A 23258-nucleotide genomic window follows, 5' to 3' on the forward strand; every position below is an offset into this window, starting at 1 on the left:
GTTTGACTTTTGTGTTAGAGATACCATCTCTCTGAAGTGTAAATTTCTGATATTCTTTGCCTTTTTTGATGAAAAAGACCCAACAAATGCCAGGTTTTGATATTTGTTGGTTTTAGTGGCCTTAAAATTGGGCACTTCTGATTTTACAAGGCTTGAAATTTTATGTATTATAGTAGCATATAGCTCTCTTTCTTTCCTTCCTATAAAAAGATGTGGAACACTTGAGGGACACTTTGCGATGCCAAGGGCCATTTGGCTCTACTGTTCAGGTCTGCTGTCAGATTGGCTGCAGTCCCCCTATAACATTAACAAGGCCCCCCAGTAATACTCCTGATGAGGATTCATCCCAGGATATTTCAGAGTTCAAAGAGGAAAAGCACTTCCCGGTGAGAACAGCTCAATCTCCAGAACCCCCCTACTCTACCTCCCTGCAGTCCTGCCACAGCAATCCCACACACCGATATGGCAGGTGGTGCCCCCCAGAAATCCAGAAATTAAGGAAGAACTCTTGAAGCTTCACCCAGAAGGACAATCTCACGATGCCACCCCATAGCTTTCTCACCATGGGAGAGAGAACTGTCCCAGCGACAGCTCAGCAAGTGGCTCTGGGCATGATGAGAACTGTGCTGGCCCAAGTCGGTGAGTGTCGGCACTGGGTAGGTGTGCACTGGGCTGCCCGCCAGGACAGGGATCACTTTCCCTCTGGCAGTGAGAACAAGCTCAGCCTGAGTAATTAGATCTGAAGGAGCAGAGCCCTCCATTGGCAGGCGCTGCAATGGGAAAACAATAATACGTCCTTCAGGGAAGCGGGGTCAAACCTTGCCAGGCCATGGTGCATTTCCACGGAGGCAGAAGTGCTACAGGCGAGGGAGGCTTCCTGCCAAGGGTCAGGTGGAGAGAGCCAGGGCCTTACTGCACATCAGACGGGGACTCTGCAGGCCATTTCCACATCCTTTCCTTTTGCATAAGCAATGCTTGCCTCGACAGAAGAAAACAACAAACTCCTGCCCTCTAGAGACAGGAGACCTCCAGCTCTGCTGAATAAAATATTTGCCACAACCTCCTTTTGAAGCAGATGCTACAAATGCATACAGTTTTATTCTCCCCTAAGGCCCCCACAGCCAGCTCAGCAGCTCGTCGTCCTCTCTTCTCCCAGACCTGGAAGGCCAACTCACAGGAGAAGCAGCTTGTCACAACCACTCTTTTTCAAGGCAGTGGACTATTTGGAGAACTGCTGAATAAAGCAGTCACAGAAAGCTTGGCAATAAGGGAAGATAAATCCCTCCCTTCTTCATTACTAAAACCTGTCAGGATAAGCCAGCAAATGCTCATGCTGAGTACTTCTTTCCTTTAACTTCTCTGACTGCCTGCATGCCTCTGGTCAGGCTGAGAGCTGTCCCCCTACCCTCCAAGTATGGGGCGACTGCACTAAGAAACACAAGCAGGGCACAGACCTAGACAGGCTTGAGCAGTGGGCCCAGGCAAATCTTATGAGGTTCCACAAAGCCAAGGGCAAGGTCTTGCACCTGGGTTGTGGCAACCCTCACTATCAATACAAACTGTAGGACATAAGGATAGAGCACAGCCGTACCAAATAGAACCTGGGGGTACTGATGGATGGTCAGGCTGGACAGGCTCTGAGCACTCTGATGTAATTGTAGGTATCCTTATTCATTCCAGGACAGTTGGAAGAGAAGGCCCTTAAGGATCCCTTCCAACTGAAACAAATCTATGGTTCTATGATTTTGAACAACCCCTGGAGCACAGGTCTGTGCGATGCGAATCTGTGGCTGCATGATGCACGTGCTCTTTGTGTTCAACCTTGGTACCAGGAGCTCCACATTCCTTGAGCTTTAAGGGTTTCACTGCCCAAGTTTTACTTGAAATGTCAAAGGTGGGAAAATAGCATTCAAAGACTGCACTTAAATCTCTTCTACAAAATGCTCTTGGTCCTGGTTTCCACAAGGTTACACCACTGGTAAACATATACTTCAAAGATTTTAGTCACTGTAGCAACTGTGAGGAAATGTCCATATGTCCAGTTACAAAATAAGCGTTATTAGTGAGGTGAAAAGCTGTTCATAATAGCATTTTCCCAAAGCTGCCAGCATACTAAAAATACAACAGATAATACCCCCGATTCCCCACTGCACCAAGCTTGTGTGATACATCTGAGCAAAGTGTGCACAAAGTGGATGCTGAGCCCTGATAGATTAAAACATCAGCATTTTGTACATGTACAACTTTCTCTGGACATCTGAAGGTTTGCTCCAAAGAGCAACCCGTGCCAACATGGAATTTACCAAAACATGCTGATGTCACAGGCATTTGCAAAAACAAACCAAGAGACCAGGTAGTAGCAACTCTACTGAACTGCTCATTCAGGACCATGTCAGCTGTAACAAGTAAATGAGTTTAAGATACTCTCCACAAATTAATATTCATATTAAGGTAACAGTTTGAGGTAAATGACTACATGTGAGCTGTGTATTTTTCAGCAAGAAATATTTTTCTGTCACAACAGCTTCTACACCCAGCCATTCACTGTGCACTGTATACATTTCAGCAGCATCTTTAAAATACCTATTTTGAATCTGTTACTGACAATTTTGCTCACAGAGTATTTATTTGGTGCAGAAAAAAAAAGGGGACTACCTTCTAAAAAACATTAATGTTGTCCTCTTTTCCTGCACCTTATTTTGCTTTCATTTTCCTCTCCCTCACCTAAAGCAGGTCTGAGGGACAAGAGGAGGGCATTAAGTCAACCTCAGCTTCTGAGGTGTCCATAATTGTGCTGGCAAATTCCCTGTCAAAGCAGTCAGATGCTGCCAGCTGTCATCCTGAAATGACTGTTGTTGCAATTCAGGTATGTGATTTCTGAAAACTGACCTGCATGACTGCCAGACTGCTTGGAGAGATAGGGAGGTTCGTGCACACATTCTAAGGAGGCTCAAATATATAGGTATGAGAATAATAAACAAGTTATATGACATTCCACTTATCTCAAGTTATGAGAAGAAATATGACAGTGAAAAAAAAAATTCCTCCTTAGGGCAAAAATATGTAGCACCATTCATCTGTAGTTGTTTGGTTTTATTGCTGCTCTTTGAGGTGAATTTTTGAGTGCGTCCAGTGTCACTGTTGGAGATCAGAGCTTACCTCACCTGGGTCAGTGGCAATCCAGCAGTCAATTAAGGAATTTCGGGGAGAAAGCCAACGTGGGCAGCCCTAGAAGTGCTCCTAATGTCTGTATCACTGATAACATTTTGTATTGTAATAATGCCAGCTCCTTGAAGAGATTAGTTGACGAATTATTCTGTGAAAAATGACACTTCTCACAATGTACAGCACCACAAGCCATCTTCCCTCAGGTGCTCAATATCCACCACACAGTGCAGCTTATGGCTGCCCATGGGACTCCTGCACACACAATGTGGCTCCGCATTAGGATGGCACTCAGGGAGTGTGTGGCCACTGAGATGTGGTAGTCATGCAACACATGCAAGGATGGGAAGATAACGATGTAAAGTGGTTTTGCTTTCTAGAAGGCAAATATATAAAATGAACATGCTGGTAGCAGTACACATCTGCAGAAACGAGGCTTTAGCACTAAGAACTAAGAAGGTTTTGGCAACAGAACATATAGCTAATTCTAATAATGTTCTGAGCTTCACAGCTCTGGGATGGGGGTTGACCTGATGGCCGGGACAAAAAGAAAGAGAGGTCCGTGTGTGCCTCTGACTGCTCCTTCAGGCTGCTCAGGACAGGGGGGGCCAGCAGCCCTCTGCAAAATAAACATATCAATCAGGCATCTTTAAAAAAGAGATCTATGTAAACTTAACTTCACTTGTGTGCTCCAGCTTGTCAACCGATATTTATGAGGTGAGAGTAATATTGTAACAGTTATAGCAGTGAAATACATCCCAAGCGGGGAGCTAGTAAAGGAGCACACGGATGTTAATGCCAGTAGAATGTTAATGCCCAGGAGATGGGGGCAAGGTGACACGAGCTGCAGTTAATGCTGCTTTAGTGATTCCAAAGAGATTTGGAAAGCAGGGAATTGCCTGTTCGCTTCTATTGCAGCAAAGCAGAAATGGTGTATGTAGTCCAGTCCTTTATTGGAAGGGCTATGGGAAAGGACCTTGTACTCTCAACTTCAAGCTGCAGGGAAAGCAAGTCGAAGGGGGAAATGAATCAGGTACAGCAGATTCTCATCTGATGATCCCCATGGCATCAGCAGTCTCAGCAGTCTGAGCTGTTGTGAGATGACAGCTTTGGGGGAGCAATGGAGTAAGCTTACAGGGAGGCACTGAGCACAGAGGAGAAGGATGCTCTGGTAAAGCTGTAAGGACAGGGCCAACACCAATGACATCACTAAATACTTGTCTGAGAAATGCCGTTACTCCAAACCCTTCTCCACTCTCACAGCTATGCAGGAATTGAATAACTGTGCTGGAGAGCACATTGCTTATGTGTGACATAGAAAAGACAAATCTCCAAAGGGTATATTCCCTTTTTGGAGGCTGCAGCCCTGGGGAGAAGCACACAGCCTCTGCCAATATGTCACTGACAGGAGCTTGAGGATCTTGATCCTCCGTGAGCAAAAGGAGCCAGTCTTTTAAGAACTCACATGTTACAGAGGGCAGTACAACTGTTCTGGATTAAAGACATCGTTAAGTGCTTTGAGGGCTGATATGATAAAGGCAGCCTTTCAAGATACATGATCACCAGAGCAGCCAGCTATTCCACCTAGTAAAGGATTTCCTGTTCTGCTCTGAGTTGAGGATATTCCTTCCCTTCAAGTTTTCATGTTAAACTGCTTCCAGCTCTCAGGTGACATCAGTCTTTCAGCTGGTAGCACTTGGAGGATGTATGATGAAGGACCCACAGTCTCTAAGGAGACCACGTCTCACTAAGACCTGTTACAGCACAGAGCAGTTGGCACTGGTAGTGATCCTGACTTCCTTTAATTACATCCTTGTTAGCAATTACACAAAGGAGAACAAAGCAGAAAACTTAAAGCATTTGTTATCTGCCTATAAAATCATTACTCCTTTTGGAAAAGTCACTTCCACACAGTGAGTCCTGGTGGTTCAGAAAGCAATGATTGATATGTCTTGAGCCGTGCAAAAACCCTATTACACTGGAAAAGAGAGGAGAGTTTCTTCCTGAATTTCAACCTTAGAGGTAGTACTTTGAAGATGGTTGTTACTGTTTTGGCAAACACAACACATGTTTGAGATACAAAGAAAAAAGCCCATATATCCATATCTGTGCATTTGTATCTCCTCTGCATTTATGTCATATACTAAAAAAGATGCTTCTCAAAAAGCTCTTTGCACTCCAGATGGTACTTAATAATAGACAAAATTATGCTCTGACATAACTCAAAGCAAGAAACGTCGCCCAGCCCATCGGGCAGCTAAGGAGCTGCCATCCAGCTGCCCTCCAGGACTACCCCGAGGTGCCTTTCCACCCCAAACAGGAGGAAAAAAACAACAACAAAAAAAAGCCAAATAATCAAACCGAAAATACCCCTAAATCCAATAGTCTTTTTTATATGTTCGACTTGAACATAAAGTTTTATGTGTGTACATCTTACAAGGGGTAAGTCTGTAGCTTAGTTTGAAAGAATGCAGGAGAGGGACAGAACCTCTCTGACTCCCTTGATTACACAGGAGCTCAGCTGTGAATATCCGTGCAATGTTGTGAATTCAGAAGGCCAGCCCTGGCAGTGCAGGACGTGGGCACAGCTCCAAGGAGCCTGCTTCCCCAACTTCCTCCAGCGGAGAGCCCAGTATTAGGTTACGGATGGTTGGAATGCAACACGTTTGCTCCTGCATTCACACATACAAATTAAAGTGCTTCTCATACCTATTTAGCCAACATCAACAGATGAGTTCCAGGCTCAGAGCACAGTGCAGTCCAAGAGGTATCCTCCTCCAAATGCTGAGTGTGCTGCTCCAGAAGAGCTGCACAGAAGGTCACAGTGCAGGAGGAACAGGGCCTTCCTGCAAACATCTCTTGGACTTTTTGCTTTGCTTTTGCACATGAGGAACTATCCTACAGTCTAACTGTAAGAGGAGCCTCCTCTTCCTTTGAAATTGTGTATCCTGAAAGGACTTTATCTTGGTTGCCCAGCAAGTTAAATTCCGTAAGATAATCAACCATGTAATAAATGACTTCACTGTAACATAAAAATATTCCTTCTTAGATAAAACTGTATCTGTAGATCTTTCTCCCTTAGAAAACAAAGAGAAACAAACAAAAAAAACCTGCCATATTCTACTCCCATAGTACCTGCAGGGCATCTTCAAGCAGGTCGTAGGTAGGGGCTTTTCCTCTGAGACAACTCTCGGATTCCACATGTAGATCACAGAATGCTTGCGTAACTCATTTTTTAATTACTCTAGCCCTAAAGTACTAAATTAGTTCAATTTTATACTGACGACATGTTGGTATTGTTAAGGTTTATGATCCAGTGATTTACAAGGCATGATATATGTGAATTCAAATGGCTTGTATTGATTGTTTAATGGAGTACAGGAACGTGAGTGTGACATTAGGTCACCAAACTGGCTGATCATGGTAATGCTGCTAGGATGGTCATTCACAGGTTGCATCAGTTACATAGCACAAGTGTGTTTTAATTCTGAAGGACAATACTGGACAGATGGGTCTAAACAGCACTGCTAGTGGAGTAAATCATCCTGTTCATGAAGTTCAGATTGATCAGAATTGAAATGCAATATTCTTTTACTTAAAGCTGAGATAGATACTGCTGCATTGGAAGTTCTGAATTTGTTTAGAGAAACACACAAATACGGATCTTTTTCCCAAAACCAACTTGCACAGACAGTGACGCTGGTTACATCACATACACTCAGATCCACAACTGATGAAAACCTGCAGTTCATATTGGCTTGGAGTGACGAATCCTTAGCAGAACTGAAGGTAATAAATCAGTTCTGGGCACCACAGAATATTAGCTGAGTTATAGCAAGAAAGGGAGAGCAAGAGAGAGGCTTGTTGATAGACATTTATCTATTTTTCCTGATAAATAATAATATCAAAGCAATATAAGGTGATTGTGTTAAATTGCCAGCACGATGAGAGCTCAAAGCCCTTTACACTGGTTTGAACACTACTTCCTAATGCATTTCATGTGCAGGTATGGTGAATCCACGCACCTTGTCACATCCCATTACCTAAATGCAAAAGCTGCTCTCTCCTATGCCAGCCTGCAATATTTGCTGTTCTGTTAATGACACTACGGTGGTCCTGACCTTCTCATTAATTAGTGCTTCTAGTGTTTTTCCCAACATCCTGATTTCAGCTCTGTCTGTTGTGAGCATCACATTGTATGCAGAAAAATGTGTACAGTACACGGGCCCTTTTTTTTCTGGAAACCTCTCATCCTTCAGTTCTCCTACATAAGAGCAGGGAAACAAAGCTGCTAGTGCAGCCACTCCCACCAGCGCTAACAATCTGATTGTAAACCACATACTTACTTCAGACGATTCTATCCCAGGTAGGAAAAAAAAAAAGCAATGCAACACAACAGAAGTTTCTTCCAAAAACTTCCTTCCCTGGCTGTAACCTGGCACAGAACGTGTATTTACAGCAAGACAGTGTCACAAGACTGCAAGCTGCAAGTTCTCCCCAGTTTTCTATAAGTGATTCTTCAACTGGGAATCCTTCTTGTAGTCACAGGACATGGTCCCTAGAATTAAGGGGTTGGTTTGCCCCTTTAATCATGCGTAGTTCATTAATAGCATTTTAAGGTGCTAAAAACCCGCATGGCCCCTTAACACACCACAATGAATCAGTGCATGCACCCAGGCCTTGAAAATTACAAAAAATTGAAAGTTACAAATGAAAGCAGAATGGGTAAACTGCAGTGTCCATTTTACACCACTGGAGAAATACTGCAGCTCCTCTATTACCTGCTCTCTACAGATCATTTGCCATGTTTTGCTTTTGCAATGCAGCATCATCTTGGAAGTAAAGTCCTTGCTGTGAGTGTGCATTTCACGTTAACTTTGTTGTCAGAACTGCTAGAGCTGCAAAGCATTTTTGGATTGTATGCTCCAAAAATACACTTCTTCTGCCTATTCTATACACAAAATTCATTTTGATTAATTAAAAAAAAAAAAAAAAAAAAGTACATGAAGATGTGCCATGCCTTCATACTTTGCCTTTAAGTGAATCTCTCAGCGCTCCTGCTTTGTCTCTTTGCATCTCTTCTGCATCTGTAATCCAGCTGATAGCAGCCAGAACCATGACCCAATCCAGCTATCCACCAGTTCTCTATTTATTATAGAGTTGACAGGAAGTAGAATCATTAGAAGAGCATTAGGAAAAAAGATCCCTTGATGCACTGTGCATTTCAGTCCTGGAGCTGATCTGGGAAACACTGCCCCTTTCATGCTAGTCAAGGGCGGGTGCCTATGAGAGCAACCAACCACCACTCTGTGTCATTGCTGTCCATGGTTACTGGTAAAACCACTAGCTCAAAATAAGAAAATGAAAGTAATAGGAAATTCAGGCCTTATTTTGTTTGTTTATGGCATTATCTCCTGTGTTTGAGCCCACCCAGAGACTTTGCAATTAACTATGAACCTTGGGATAAAACATTCCATAGGTGTTCACTAACCTTACTGTACGTTTTCAAACAGCACTTAACACCTCCATGTGATGCCTTGGAGAATGGCTTGCTCTGCCCAGAGAAGGCTCAATCGATGCCAGTTGTTCTGTGCCACTGCAGAAGGAAATGTATTGTTGCTGTGCACAGAAGAGCTGTTCAGAGCTCAGAATAGCTCAGGAGCTATTCTGTTGAGGGCAACACTCAACTTCAAAATCTGATGATCATCGTGGAGCTTTCACATTTACCCAAGCTCTGAAAAGTGGGTCTTCTTCAGTGCTTGTCCCAAGTCAATAAAAAGAGCTTAATATTTTTACTGGTGGATTTGTCTCTCATTTGGCTATACCAAAACTGTCAAAATTCTGAACCTGCTTGTGGGAAAAGGGCACTTACTAAGGTGCAACACCACAAGAAACCACTTTTGCTTTTGGAGCACAGCAATTCTAAGTGCATCAGAACACAGCTTGTAGATGCAGGGCTGGGTTTTTGCTAATAAAATACAATTTCAAATCAGCAGTATCTCTGCTAACAGTCACGTTGATCTGCACTATGGTGCAGAAGGATTTGGCTCGGTAGAGCATCTGCCTTTGCTGTGATCTCCCTTTACTGAGTGCTTAGATAAGTTTGAGTTTGCTCCCAGCAGTTAGTGAGAATTTCACATTTGTATATTACCCTCATAGAAGAACTCAAGAGTGTTCAAAGTGTGTCTTCAGTGTCATCACTGCTTCCCTACCATCCTAAATTTGTAAGTCAAATGTAGTTCCTTACTCTGGGTAATTTCCATTAATTCTTAAAATGTTTGCCACGGGTATGTTATTTTCACAAACATCTGAATTTAAATTACAGGCTTCTTTTAGCATGCAATATTCAATGTTTGAAAGTCTTGGTTGCATTCATTACTTCATCAACCAATAAAAGCTTCTCTCTTTTCCCCCCTCAGGGCCGATGTATTAACTTCACCCGAGTTCAGTCTCAGTAGAGGAGGAGAAGAGGATACAAGGAGGAAATACAGCCACATTGCCACCTTCCAACCAAGCAGAGAGAACTGAGCACTTCCCCATGTTTCTTGGAGCACCTTCAGCCCAAACTCAAAAGGTTTCTGCATTCACCCTACCAGGATCCAGCATCGCTGCACCAAGCTCTCACGTTCCACCACCGTACATTCCTACTCCATGACTTGCAACAGTGACAAGAAGCATTGACTCCTATGCCTCTGCTTTATAGAACATAAAAGGGAGAGCACAGACAACCAAAGATAATAATGTTTTTCTATTTTCATTACTTTTTTAAGGACTGCGAATTCTCAGGACATAATGTGCTTTTAGGGGAGATGCAGAGTTTCTCAGATGCAAAGATGGCACGTGTTATGTAAATAGAGACTGTTTGCCACGGGCGGAGGATAAAGCTTCCCACCAGGCTCAGCAAACGCAAGAGTTCACTGCCTTACAGCGATGTCAGATCACAAAATCCTTCCGAGTCTCCCATCGCATTGTGCCTTACGGGAACCTTCTGACTGGAAATCTTGTCATTCTAACACTGAAAAGTGCACACGCATGACAAAATGTAGACAGGATGCCTCAAGGTATTGGTAGCGAGCAAGACTTTGCCCTTTAGTTTTTGAAGACACCTTTCTTTCATTATGCACCCGGGACAGGAAGAAAATTAATAGAGCGTTATTGCACAGGAAGACAGCCTGTAACCAGAGATCTTGAGCAGAGTTTGAGGGACTGATGCTTCAAGACCTTGACACTGTGGCTGGTGGTTTTTTCCCCCTTCCTGCATTCAAAGTTCAGTAGCGCATAAAACATCATCATCTATAAACATACCTAGCAGTAGTAGGCTTATGTATTATTTTTTTTTTAGATGAAAAAAGCAGTAGCCACTAAGCTGGTATCTCAGGGTTTTTTTCCCCCCCGAATCTCCAAGGGCTCTTCAGCGTCACAAGCCAGCAACTCTCTTTGCATGAGAATTTCAAAGTTTAATTAATATAATTAAAGGCAACAGCAAGCAGCAGCCTGTGAAGATTTTGCTCATCTTTTTTATGCTTTTTGACATTGAATGACCTATTACTGTATGTGCATTACTCGGTTTTCAAGGGGGCACCGAGCATTGGTTCAGATTCAGCAATGGAAAAAGACCTCCTTCCATCAATTTAGAAATTAAATTTACGGGAGCGCCGGCCATCATAAAACATCGACAATGTATGTATTATAATTTTTTAGAAAAACCAGTGTCGTGTCACGTCGATGATGCCAAATTATGTTAGCGTGAGCGGAAACACTGTGGGGGAGGAAGGAGGGAGCAGCTGAAGAAAAAGGCTCAAATGATCCAGTCACTTTCGATACTGTACTTCAGATGCAAAATGGATATTCGAGTCGAAACCTGACAAAGCGCGCCTGCTTTGATGGGAACTGGTATAGACAATGACCAGTGGCTGGGTCAGTGGGATGTCTCTCTGCGAGCAGGGAGGCTTATCAAATGACACTAAAAATAAGTTCAACAACCATCACGTTTGAGGGGAAAAGGCGAACATTTCACATTTGGTGGGCATGAATGTGTGCAAGATGGAAAGAGCAATGCGGAGCATCCTGGTCTAATTATCTCCTTTGTGCTCTTCATTGAAATCACAAGGGACATAAATAATTCTCTTGGTCGATGTCCAAATTCGTGGCACTGCCCAAAGAAGCCTTCATGTATATCCGCTCGCTTACATCTTTTGCTTGAGTTTATTTATGTCACTGGTAGCCTCATCATCAACAACCATGTGTGCACATTACGCTATAAATAAAGTAATTACTTAATTCTGTGAGCATTTCTTCTTCTTCACCCAGTCCCGCATTCTCTACACAAGAGCCAACTTCACCTGGCCAGCCATGCAGCCACCAACTTTGGCAGACAAACCATCTATTTGTGGTGGTCTACCTGTGGCATCGCATGGTGTGCTAGAAAAACTGGCCGCAGCCCAACTCAAGGGCTTTTGATTGTCCCACGGTTCTGTACAACACGTCACACTCCGGTAATACAGTATGCACCATCAGAAGTCCACACACAGCAATGAGGTGCCTGCAGTGCTGGGTCTCCACCACCGTACCCAGTGTAATTGCAACTCTGACACAAACGGCCCACAGTTGGCCATGGCCAGCACAGAAGCTTATAAAAGCTGATCTTACCCATGGAACCCAACCACCAACAAGCCTTTGGCTTACTTCATGCCACTAACTGCCTTTGGCTTATTTCAAACCGTTGACTAAGCCTCTGGGTGTCCTGCAGCCGAACATGAGATGGAGAACCCAAGCTAAAGTAGGCTTGCTAAGACACAAGAGACTCAGAACTTTTACTCACAATGCTGGAGCAGCCTGGGCTGAAACACAGATCTTGTCAGATGAAACTAAGAAGAACTTTTCTCACTTTTACTTCTTTTTCCTTTATTTTTAATGTAAACACTACACTTCTTTTGAGTTATCTCTGGAATTGTCAGCTTGCATTCTGAGCAGTGTGTTGCATAATAGAAAAACATGCAGATGAAGAGGATTTTTTCTCTCATGTATCTGCTGTCTCTCAAAGAATATTTATAAAAAACAGCCACAGATGTATAAGTCCACTCATAATTTTTTTCTCTATACCTGTCTATCTGTATTCATTAGAAACTGTGGAATGCTCAATTTTTCACTGAGCGGCTGATTCCGAGCAAAAACATATTTCAGATATCTACATTGATTCTCCCTTCTAATTGGCATGATATTACTCTATGTTACACTTTTCATTTAGCACCCTAAGAGTTTCATTATTTTACAGTGCGGAATATCTGTCACAAATAATTTGGGGGGCAAGAGGCACAAAGTAATCATGGTTTAAAATCCACCGATTCGAAATGACACAAGGTAAGACTTACTTGGCACGACACTCAAAATGTTCGAGAAAAACATCATTGGTGGGCTTAATGCATGTATTTCATACATTGCACTGTTCCGTACCTTGGATATCTCCTAATGAAAAGATGCTTGTTGGATCTCTTTGAGCCTGCCCAACCAAACCTGTGTCTTGAAAAAATAAATCAGCATTAGAGCAACCCAGGAAACTTTCTACTTAGAAGCAACATCCACAGTCTGAATAGATGCTGTAAGAAGGCGCCTCCTCTTACTTCAGTATCTTATTTTTGTGTCAAGGCAAACCTCAAAATACACATGGAGAGTAACTACAGGCGGCGGTTGGTGCAACCCTTCATTGGTTTAGGAGACTACAGGTCTCTCAGAAAATGATGGGAGAAAGAGCTTGTGTGTGGAGAGAGTGTCCCTTCCCAGTAAGGTGTGCTGCTTTCAACAAACATGAGCTCTAGGTTCCCATCCCAGATGAGATGAGCCCGACACTCAGACTATCACACTGATGACAGGCTGTACAGATGCATGCACTGGCCGTGGTGTGCTGTGCTATGGCTTGGTTCTTGTAACCAGAGCCTGGGACATCCCAATTTGGTCTCTGCAGAGAACAGGAGGGTACAAAACATGCAATTTCCCATGCAAAACATGGCACGCTTGGCTACTTTATGTTGTTAGCATGAAGAGTAACATACAGCAAAGAATAAATCACTTAAAAAAAAAAAAATCCTATTCGGTGGCAATTCAAAAAAGGCCTGAGAGATGCCTTTGGAATAAGTTGCCCAGTGAGCAGTATGTTATTTCACGTGCCTTGTACTACAAAGTCTGCTGCGGTACAGCTTGGTAAATGGCACACACCTTGCTCACACAGACAGCGTGTTGACAGCATGCTGCTATGTACCGAGAGAGCCACAGCAATTAGGGAGCATCGATTCCAGAGGATGAGAAATAAAAGCTACGTGGATTCTCATAGAGATTCCATCGGCTACATCAAAATATGTTTCAGCTGCAGGATGAGGGAGCAGAAAAGTCTGAAATATGAGGAAAATGGAAAGTTGGTCCTGCAGTCCTTATGCTAGATTCTCCAGTAATGCTCACTGTCTGCAAGTGCTGCTCACAGGCGAGCTGCTGCAACAGAACTGCATCTGTATGAGGTACAAGCAGCACTTTGTAACAATCTCTGATTTTTTAAGGGATTTACTGATGCTTCTTCTACTTGACCGTGGTAGGAAGCAGAATGCACACCTCCCCATGTATCAGAATTTCTCCAACAAGAACTGCACATTGACAAAACACTTTCTCCTGAAGAGCAACATGCAAAATGCATAGAAATAGCACCAGGCAGCCTTTGAGAGCTCAGTTACAACAAAGATAAAGCAGGATTTATATCAATGGTAACAGTACTGTGGACAGCAGAATAGCCTAAATAAGACAAGGCTATTTTTATTAAATACATATTGATAATAGGGCAATTTAATAGGCTGGAGTTAATAGAAATAAAAGGAAAATGATTTTTTAAGTGTTTCCTTTTAGTCAGTTTTTAATTTAACAAGAACTATGGCTTTCAGCAAACATTAATCCACTGTGCTTAAACAAAGGGAGACACGTCAGGCTGGTATTTCTAAGGTGGAAAGTAAGGAATTTTCTTCCCTGCCATGATGCAGGTTTGTTCAGAGTCAGAAACACAGCACAAGAACCTGGGCTGCCTGCTTCCAATTCACACCACTGTTTTTCCTTTAGGAAATCACCATGCCACATTTATCCTCGTTTCATCGTCCTTAATGCGTCATCACAACTCTGTATTTCACATACTGATATTTACTCAGTGTCAACATATTTATAATTTATAAATATAACATATTTATAATGTTATAATGTACACATTGCAGCTGCGATTTTGGCTCTTTTTTTTTTTTTAATTTTTCTAAATTTTTTGTTTAAGGCTGAATAGACACCGTCATATTTGTCGGTCTTGGTGAGAGGCACCTCATGCAAGTCATGTGTACGTCTCCTACCCGTAATTTTGAAGGACTATGAATACACAGTTATCCGGTCTCTATGAAATTAGTGGTGACATCAGACTGCACTGCTCATTGTTTTCACTTTTAAGCATGTCTTTACAATTCAGATCACGTTGACATATTAAAAAAACAAGAGGAAGGCACCAGTAGCGAGGTTGCACCTCTTGCTTATTCTCCCTGCACGTGGAAAAGGAGCAGAGGATTTTGTGTTCTGTCACTTTGGACAAAATGCAGTCCTCCTGCAGCTGGCTGAGTCTCTCTTTTGTTCACCACAATTTCATCTGTAGGGATGAGACAGAGCACTATCAATGACATTTTTCCAGGTGGGGAAAATACACATTTTATCTGCACTTATTGACTGCTATCTCGTGACTAAAATAACATTGGTCTTCTGCAGAACGGTTTTCTTTTTTTGTAGCTCATTGGGAAGCAATGAAGGTGCCATCACCATCTGTCTTCAGTTTTTAGCTCACTAGAACTTCTTGCTCACATGAGGAATAGGATAAAAGCCACAATATAGGGAAGTAGGGCTTGACTCTGCCCTTCCTGCCCATGCCTCTTCCATGCTGCTGAATATGTCCTATCCCCTGAGCAGCTGTAAGGCTGTCCTGCAGAAAGCACATGCCTACAGTAGCTAGTTCAGAGAAAACAAGGAATTGGGAGAATGAACACAATGGTAGCAGAAAGAGACAAAACTTTTGGGCTCTTATACACCATCAGCAGAATGAGAATAAGTAATGGAGTCACTGCATTTCAGTAGAAGGCAAGCTTCAGTATTATTTCTACTCATGACACTGCTTAGGGAGGTTGGTGGGTCTTGCTGTTGTCTCCAGCAAGGAGAAAAGGACCCAGCCCAAGGAGCTGAACATGAAAATGGTATCATTACAATAGGAAACATCAGATGTCACAAGGAGATGGAAAAACTATACCAAGAGGGGAAAAAATTAAAGCAGGTAGGAACATACCTATCAAAAACTAAAGAGATGACAATAAACAGGAGAAGTAAATGTTACATTTGCTAATGAGCGTTTTTTAAATACCTCTTGAGCTGTTACAAAATTACTTTATGTCAAAATTTCTAGTAAAAGCCTTATTAGACCTGGCATGTACTATTTTATTTCACAAATCTGTTTCACATTGGCTCAATTAAAATTGTTATATATTTTTGGGTCTTGTGTAGGTGCCATCTGTTTAACAGTACAAGTGGGTCCTGTGATGCACTTGTAAATTTTCTGCTGCAATAATTTTTTTAATATAATGAGGGACTTTGGATACAAGAAACTGCCTCTATTTGATGATTTTTTAGGTTTTGGCAGTAAACTTACACTGATTCTTAGTGCATTACAAGGATGGCTCTGTATCCTATGGAAAAGCAAACGGTTGATCTACATGTTTGCACCAAAGTCATATTATTTAATTCACACTTCTTTTTTTTCCCACTTGTTTTTTTCTGCCTTATTTCATAAATGAACTGATTTTCCCCACATGGAATCCATAGGGGTGAGCTCGGCTGGTTTTCAGTATGGCTGTAGCTGCTGCCTTCCATGTAGCTGCTGGGATTTGTTGAAGTCTGCCTCAGTAAAGTAGTTCGCAGGATTGTGCCCGGTTGCCTTAAGCTGTCTTAAATTGATGCTTCTTTCAGCATAAATTTGTCCATTATTAAACTTCTGGCTAATGGAGAAACCAAACATATTTGGCAACGATGAGCCGCCAACAGCAACCACCAAGCCCAGGAGCTCCGCAGTGGTTCCTCACCTCACATAGACATCCCTGCAGACTGACCAACCCCATCCACCCAGTACTGCTGCAACTGACATGAACTACACAAGATACACAACATCTAATGAAGATGGCTGGTAAGGAGAATGCACCTTTTTGAGGTAAAATGCCATTTGCACAGAAACGGTTTTGCAACACACTCTCCAGCAGATCACAACCTATGGGAAAATCTAGAAGAACTACAATTTTTTAATGGTTTGGGCCTGTGTTACCGACATTACTTCTCACTATTACATCACAAGTGCTGAAATGCAGATCCCAAATCACAACAAAATCCCAAGCCCAACCTATTGACTGGTTTCACTTTAAAAAAATGTGCTTTCTAATTCTTCTGCTCCAGTCTCCATTCTATTTCAGGAGAGCAGCACTCGCAGTAGTGACAGTAATGCAGCTTATTCTGAAACACCAATGCACTCCCACCGTGCCCACTGACCACGTCCCTCAGTGCTACATCCCCATGATTCATGAACACCTCCAGGGACAGTGACTCCACCATGTCCCTGGACAGGCTGTGCCAATGCTTCATCACTCTTTCTGAAAAGAAATGTTTTCTAATATCCAAACTTACAGGTTTCTGACAGTCCAGGTGAATCTGTCAGGTCTGACTACAATGCTACAGCAAAGCATTTTGTTAGCAGGGGAACAAAATACTAAAGTAATGAACATGCATCACTGAGGCATCCAGAAAGCATCTCATCCAGCATCCCATAGCGCCTTTACTCTTTCCAAAAACCTCTCGGTATTATCCATGCTCTCAACAATTCCTTACTACTCGAGACAGCTGCTCAGGGTATTGTCAACACCCTGAATGTTTTGTATCTATTGACAGAACTGCAAAATGCTGATTAAATTATGTGCTTTAGCCAACCTGCGTAGGGAAAATTAATTGAACTGCAAAATGGATGGGTTCAGTGTTACCTTGTTGGAACAGGGAGGCTGGGCTATGTAATGCTTGATCTCCTTTTATTTGATTAGGCAAATTAGGAAACAACAGTGTGAAATGCATTATTGTACTAATATGATGTCCAAAATGCGAATCTCATTAGTGTCCTGGCCTCGATGGCTTTTGTTTTGATTCTCTGTAAGGTGAAGAAGAAGAAGTAGACCAGAGATAAATATTTTTCAAATTACAGTGGAATTGCCCAGTAACAAACACTGTATTCTGTGCAAGCTTTTGCCTGTGGAACACCTCCTTATAAAAGCTGACGGGGAAATTTAGTGCAAAATGTACTTGAAATGCAGGAGTCACACTAGGTGGATGAGAACAGAGCCAGGGAGTGTTATGGCTCAGTGTAGGCTCACATAGAAGTGGATGCTTTGCAGAGAAATAAAGCTCTGTGGAGGAAAACACCTGTGGTAGCACCAGCACCACAAATATCATGGCAAAGGTGCAGGTTATGGTTGCTCTACGAGAAGGAAGGAAGAAAGAAGTAAGGAAAAAGGGATCTCTGACAGATGGGCTCAAGGGACAGCCCACTGCCATTGCAAAAGACCAGTGGAAGCCAGGGTTTGGTGAGGCGAGAGCTGCACCTTGGCGAAGGCTGAGACAATATCTGGCTCTTCCAGGCAAGGTTTGGATTCAAGGTCACTCGATATTGGTAGGGGAGAACAAACATATGGTATAAAAGTAAAACAACACTACATTTCCTCTGCAAGAGGGTTTTATGAGAAGTGCTGGTTCAGATAGAAGTTGGTAAAGGGTCACTTCACAATATAGCCCTTTCAAATTGCAGTTCAAATTCAGAATTAATTATCCTTTCACTGTCTTGGGTTTTCTTTTCTTCTTTGCTTCACATTAACTGCAGCAAAAATTATTTTAAAGCAATGATCTTGAACGTCATGTCCTTCAGCTGGCCCTGAAAATCCATTTTCTATGGAAAGCCTCCTTTCTTTTTCAAGATTTCTGTTAGTCTATAAAGCTCATCAAGGCTCTGGTTCTCTGGGGGTGTCAGATGCTCGGATAATACCCAGGTGTCTGCTGGCTGGACCACTTCCAAGGCTCTTTATTAGCATGAATAGGCCCATCTGAAAGTGGTTTAACTCCTTCGGCTTTCAGGGATACAGAGTGAGTCCTGCAGCAACACGCTCTGTGTGCATTCATGGCTACAGATACAAATTCTGAGTCATCGAGTCGCAAGATAAAAACAGAACATCACGGTTACTAAGAATAGGCTGAGAGACACCAATCTGAGAATTCTTTTTTTTTTCCTTCTTTTTTCTTTTTTTTTTTTTTTTTTTTGCCATGCAATACTACCTGTAGAGAAGGTATGTTTAAGGCCAGAGCTATTCCCCACACTTGAGGAAATGCCATTTTCCCTTCCTGCATTAGCATCAGAGCTGCTTCTTCCGAGTGGCCCCAGGAGCCTGGCTCAGGGGCTCACTGCAGGATGGGGTACAGTCTGGGGGACAAGCCAACCTCTGGCTGTGCTGACACAGACCAAGGCCAAGAGGCTCTGTCCTAGTGTTACTCCTGCCAAGGAGAAAACTTGCTGGCACCGAGTATCACTGCAATACATTAGGTGCAGTTGCTGACGATGAATGTTACGCTGTCTTGTCACTAGGATTTTTTCTGAGTGCTGGCACTGGTGTATGATTGGTGGTGTATGAAACTTGTTATGGGTAGTGAAAAGCCAACGTATGAGCAGCTGGGTGAAATTAAGGGCCTGGAAAATACAGCTTAGATGTCAAGGCAAGTTTTTAGTGTGGATTCAGGAGACAGAGAAGAGGAATCAGAGACCAAAGTGTACTGCTCGACACTCGGGGATGAGTTCATCTTTAGAACAAAAGCACAAATCCTCTGGCAAAAAAATGGCCTATGTGATGTCACTGCCACCTTCACATCAAACACATAAGAGTAGAAGGAGCACACAGGCTGCTCTTCAGGAGAGACATTGTCAAGAAAGCAGGGCAAGGTGGGGCTGTGTCCCTGATTGAAGGAAGCAACCATAGAATCAGAAAGAGTAACCAAGCATGTGAAGATCCTGTCATCATGCGCTTAAAATTAGAATGGTGAGCAGATGCCCATGGCTTCCCAGGGACTAGAGGAAACTTCAGCCTCCTGCTTGGAGCTCCAACAATTTGCCTTAGAAACAAATGCATGAGAAAGGGTTGCAGGTCCAAGAGCCAAGAGGTTGCTGGCCACAGCTGACACTTAATATCACTACCTGTGTCACATTTTAACCAGATGTGGTTTCCCCTAAATGCTAGTCACAAGATATTTTGTGTTTTGCTAGGTCAAAAACTGGAAAGGAGGTGACAAGTGCTCTGCGTAGCAGGAGAAGAGTAAGTTCAGAGACTTTCCACTCCACCACCCTTGATGGTCAAAACTAGTTATTGACCTGGACAATAACTGGACAAAGCTCCTCTTTGATGCTCATTTCAAACCACATCAGTTCAGTTATTTAATGGCAATTAACAGTGGCTTCCTGACAGTCCATTTTGCTATTAGAAACCCTGCAGGACAGATTCCTGATTTGTGTGTTCTTTCCATTACCTACCTGCATCTTGCTGCCTTGGTACTACGCAGGGAAAGTTGGTGCAGACCCTGATGGCAACTGAGGGTCACTGCACTCACTGTGAAGCGTTTCGGATTTCAGTACTCAATTTTTAAGGAGGACACAGTGGGCAAAGAGTATTGCAAATCCCATCCAAGCTCTCTTGCTATTTTTTCTGTCTGCAAGAAGTAGGTCAGAAAATCCTGTTCTTTGCTTCAGCTTCTCCTTGGTCCTTCCCAGAATATCCCACAGTTCTGCCCTGGCTGCACTTGCCAATCCATGCAAAGTTTGCTTTCTCCCTTTATAGGTATGGTTTGAAAAACTCCACATTAGCACATAAAATACTGCTGTGCACAGGATAAGCCAGTCAGCAGAACACTGCTGCAGATTTTATTCTTGTGCCAGTCAGAGCATCCCTGCTGTCATGGATAGACCCTAAATTTGAGACCTTCTCCTGTCCCAATCCACCCCACACGTGCATCAAGCCCCTCTGTTTTCTTCAGGAAAAGCAGAGGTAGATGCTGAGCTGAGGCCCTTCTAGGTGGAGCGTATTTCTGTGTTCATGATATAAAAAGATCACGCTAAGTGCCCCTGGTTCCTCTAAACCAAGCTATATGGTAATTCTCCACAAAGTGACAAACATACGGACAGCAGGACTTCTCTGAAACTAGCCACTAACATTTCTGTATCTGTAACTAAATCAAACCAGCTGATGGAGTGGCTTTGCTACTTCAAATAATTTCCTCTGAGCAGACCATCTGGTAACCACCAAAAGTTCCTTTTTTAAAATTTATTTCATTTTGCAGGGTGATATTATTTGACACACAATGTTTGTGTCCAATCCAGCCCGCGTAATTCAGCTGAAAGGCTGATTTCTCTGGCTCTGCAATTTGCTTTTCAAGCTTTAGAACCTCAGAGGTGAAAGCTTCTCTTCAGAAAGGAAAACATTACTTCTGTGTTTCCTCGTGCTTAAAAAAAATGACATAGAAATATTTTTTGAGGCCATTTTGTGTTCATTACTTGAGAAATGCCTTTTTCTTCCAATCACCACCAAATGCCTTATCTCCTTTGTTCCCTTCGATCTGAGAGCTGAACATTTCCCTGCAGCTTCAGCTGCTCCCAGTGAAGCCCATGAATCAGCCACAGCTCAGAGCTGTCCTTTACCATGACTGCACCCTGCACGGCCCCTGGAAAACATCTGACATTGCCAAAGCATTGCGTAGTGCTGCAGCATTAGGAAAGAGCTGGAGAGCGAGAGGTCTTCTGGAGCCCAAACACTCAGAGGAAACATGAATCTTTGGGATGAGGGAAAGGAAGTTAATGATCTCTGTAGGATGGGAACCTGATCACAAGGTGAGTACAGGGGAAGAGAGAAGAGCCACCCCACATGGGCCTAAGCTGAAGAGAAAGGTAAGAGATGGAAGGATAAATTATAGAACAATTAAGGTTGGAAAAGAACACTAAGGTCACCAAGTCCAACCCCTACCATGCCCACTAACTATGTCTCTCAGTACCACATCTCCACGGTTCTTAAAACTCCAGGAATGGTGACCCCACCACTCCCAGATTGTGACAGTGCCTTCCTGCTCCTGAGAAAATATGTTTCCTAATATCCAACCTGAACCTCCCCTGGCTAAACATGGGGCCATTCCCTCTCATCAGGGTCACCAAGATCAGTCCCAAATTGGACTCTGCTTCTCTCTCCCTTGGGGATGAGTCCATGCCCTCTGATGTATGCCAGATCTAGAGGAACCTGGTCACCTGCATAGGGATGACTTTTGCAGGTGGCCAGTGGGTCACCCTGTCTAGTTAGATCAGGGAACAGCTTCCTCTCCTGGCTGCAAATGCACTTGTAAGAGCAGCACCCACTGACAAAATGCCTGCGGGACAATGAGACCACTTTTATTTCTATTTGTTTCTCGTTATGTAGCTGCTTCAACCCACAGCTGAAGTTAAATAGGACCGACTTAAATGGTAAACATTTCTCACAGCTTTCTCATCAACTATATTAAATACAGTCATAAAAAAGCCCCACAATATTTTCTGTATTTGCTGAAGGATGACGTCCCTCCTTGCCTTAAGCGTGTGCCAGATTACTCATAAACCTGGACCATATGCCACTGCAATTTACTGATGGGCCCAAGCTGTTTTGGTAGATACAAAATCCGAGGGGATTAGGGAGGCTCGATCCATGCTGAAAACAGAGCAACAGCGGTGGGGCAGCTGCTTGCTCTCTTTGCTCAGTCTCAATTTAGGTCAGTTGCCAACAGCCCGCCCAAAAGGTGATGCTGGAGCAGGGCCGGGCTGCAACGGGGCACTCGCTGCAGAAGACAGCTTGAGCAAATCTCCCTCCTGTCAGCCCTTGCTGGGGGCTCTTGCGCTCCACAGCCAGAATTCACTGGGTTACCATAGCTCTGTTTTTGTTTTTCCTCTCCTAGCAAGGGGGCTGCTATGCAAGAAGGGGAGGGCAGATCTCAGCTGAAAGCACTGCCTGAAGCGCTGCCCAGAATGATAGCAAGCTGCAGGCTGAGCGCGGACACCCTGTGCTTCTCCACCCAGCTGAGCAGCACTCCAGTGCACAGCTGCTGCATGTGGGATCTCCAAGTGGAATAATCTGAATCTTCCTTGCAAATGTTCCTCCATCAGCTCTGAGTTGGGACTGCAACTTCTCTCCACTTGCAAGACCCTTGCGACCAACAGATTTGCCAGTTGTTGGAGCTAGCAGAGTGCTTATTCAACAGAGTGGTTTTGTAACCATGCAAAGATCAGTTGCACCTACAGATCTCACTGCTTGGTACAAGTAGATCTGATTGCAGCCCTTATTAAGTAAGAGATCTCAATTTTAACTTCATGTTTTCCACCATGACCATTATCTTGTGTCTTGTCTGCTGTAATGAATATTGGCTCTCAATTGTCACTTTTGCTCAAATCCTTTTGTATCACTCTGGCAAAGTAAGGAGTCTCCATAGCTTTGTGGAAATGAGCCCCACGCATCCTGCAACAGGTTGCCAGGAGTTGAGGCCTGATTGGAAAAACATTTATGTGTTTTCCTACAGGTTCATTCTCCTTAAGGTTATTTGTCACCGCTGCGTCCCAAAGCAACCCTAACACACATGCATGCCTTCTCTTCCGGGCCAGGGTAGTGGAGATGAACTACTGTTACTCATTGCTTCCCATGCCCAGATGCGCAATGCAGATGGGGTTTGCAGAAAGGGACAAGGTCTGGCTGGTCATCATCATTTACAACTTTTATTAAACCCATTTTCCTTTCTAATTATTATAATAGTTCCTGAAAATATCATCTGTGGACTTTAAGTATCTCATTATTGTGTGTTTTAATGAAAACTGTGGAGTTATCTTGTGCTCAGTGCCACATGGCCCCATATAGCAATGACAATGCTAAATAATTTTAAAAAATTTATAGTTTACAAGATGTATTTCCCAT

General features: G+C 43.2%; 1 protein-coding gene and 1 long non-coding RNA gene across 4 annotated transcripts in view; one reads left to right on the forward strand and one right to left on the reverse strand.

The window, feature by feature from the left end:
• Window positions 1-11445, forward strand: part of ANTXR2 (ANTXR cell adhesion molecule 2) — a 100482-nt gene extending 89037 nt beyond the window's left edge. The window contains exon 17 of the mRNA XM_042812141.1: window positions 9585-11445. Coding sequence (XP_042668075.1) covers window positions 9585-9623 — 39 coding nt within the window. The 3' untranslated portion in view covers window positions 9624-11445. The remainder of the gene's footprint in view (window positions 1-9584) is intronic.
• Window positions 1-23258, reverse strand: part of LOC122156893 — a 283419-nt gene that overhangs the window by 32787 nt on the left and 227374 nt on the right. The gene's annotated exons all lie outside the window — the stretch shown is intronic.

Source organism: Centrocercus urophasianus, unplaced genomic scaffold, assembly GCF_019232065.1.
Source record: "Centrocercus urophasianus isolate 14NV4802_14NV808 unplaced genomic scaffold, USGS_Curo_1.0 seq_13, whole genome shotgun sequence".
Lineage (NCBI taxonomy): Eukaryota > Metazoa > Chordata > Aves > Galliformes > Phasianidae > Centrocercus > Centrocercus urophasianus.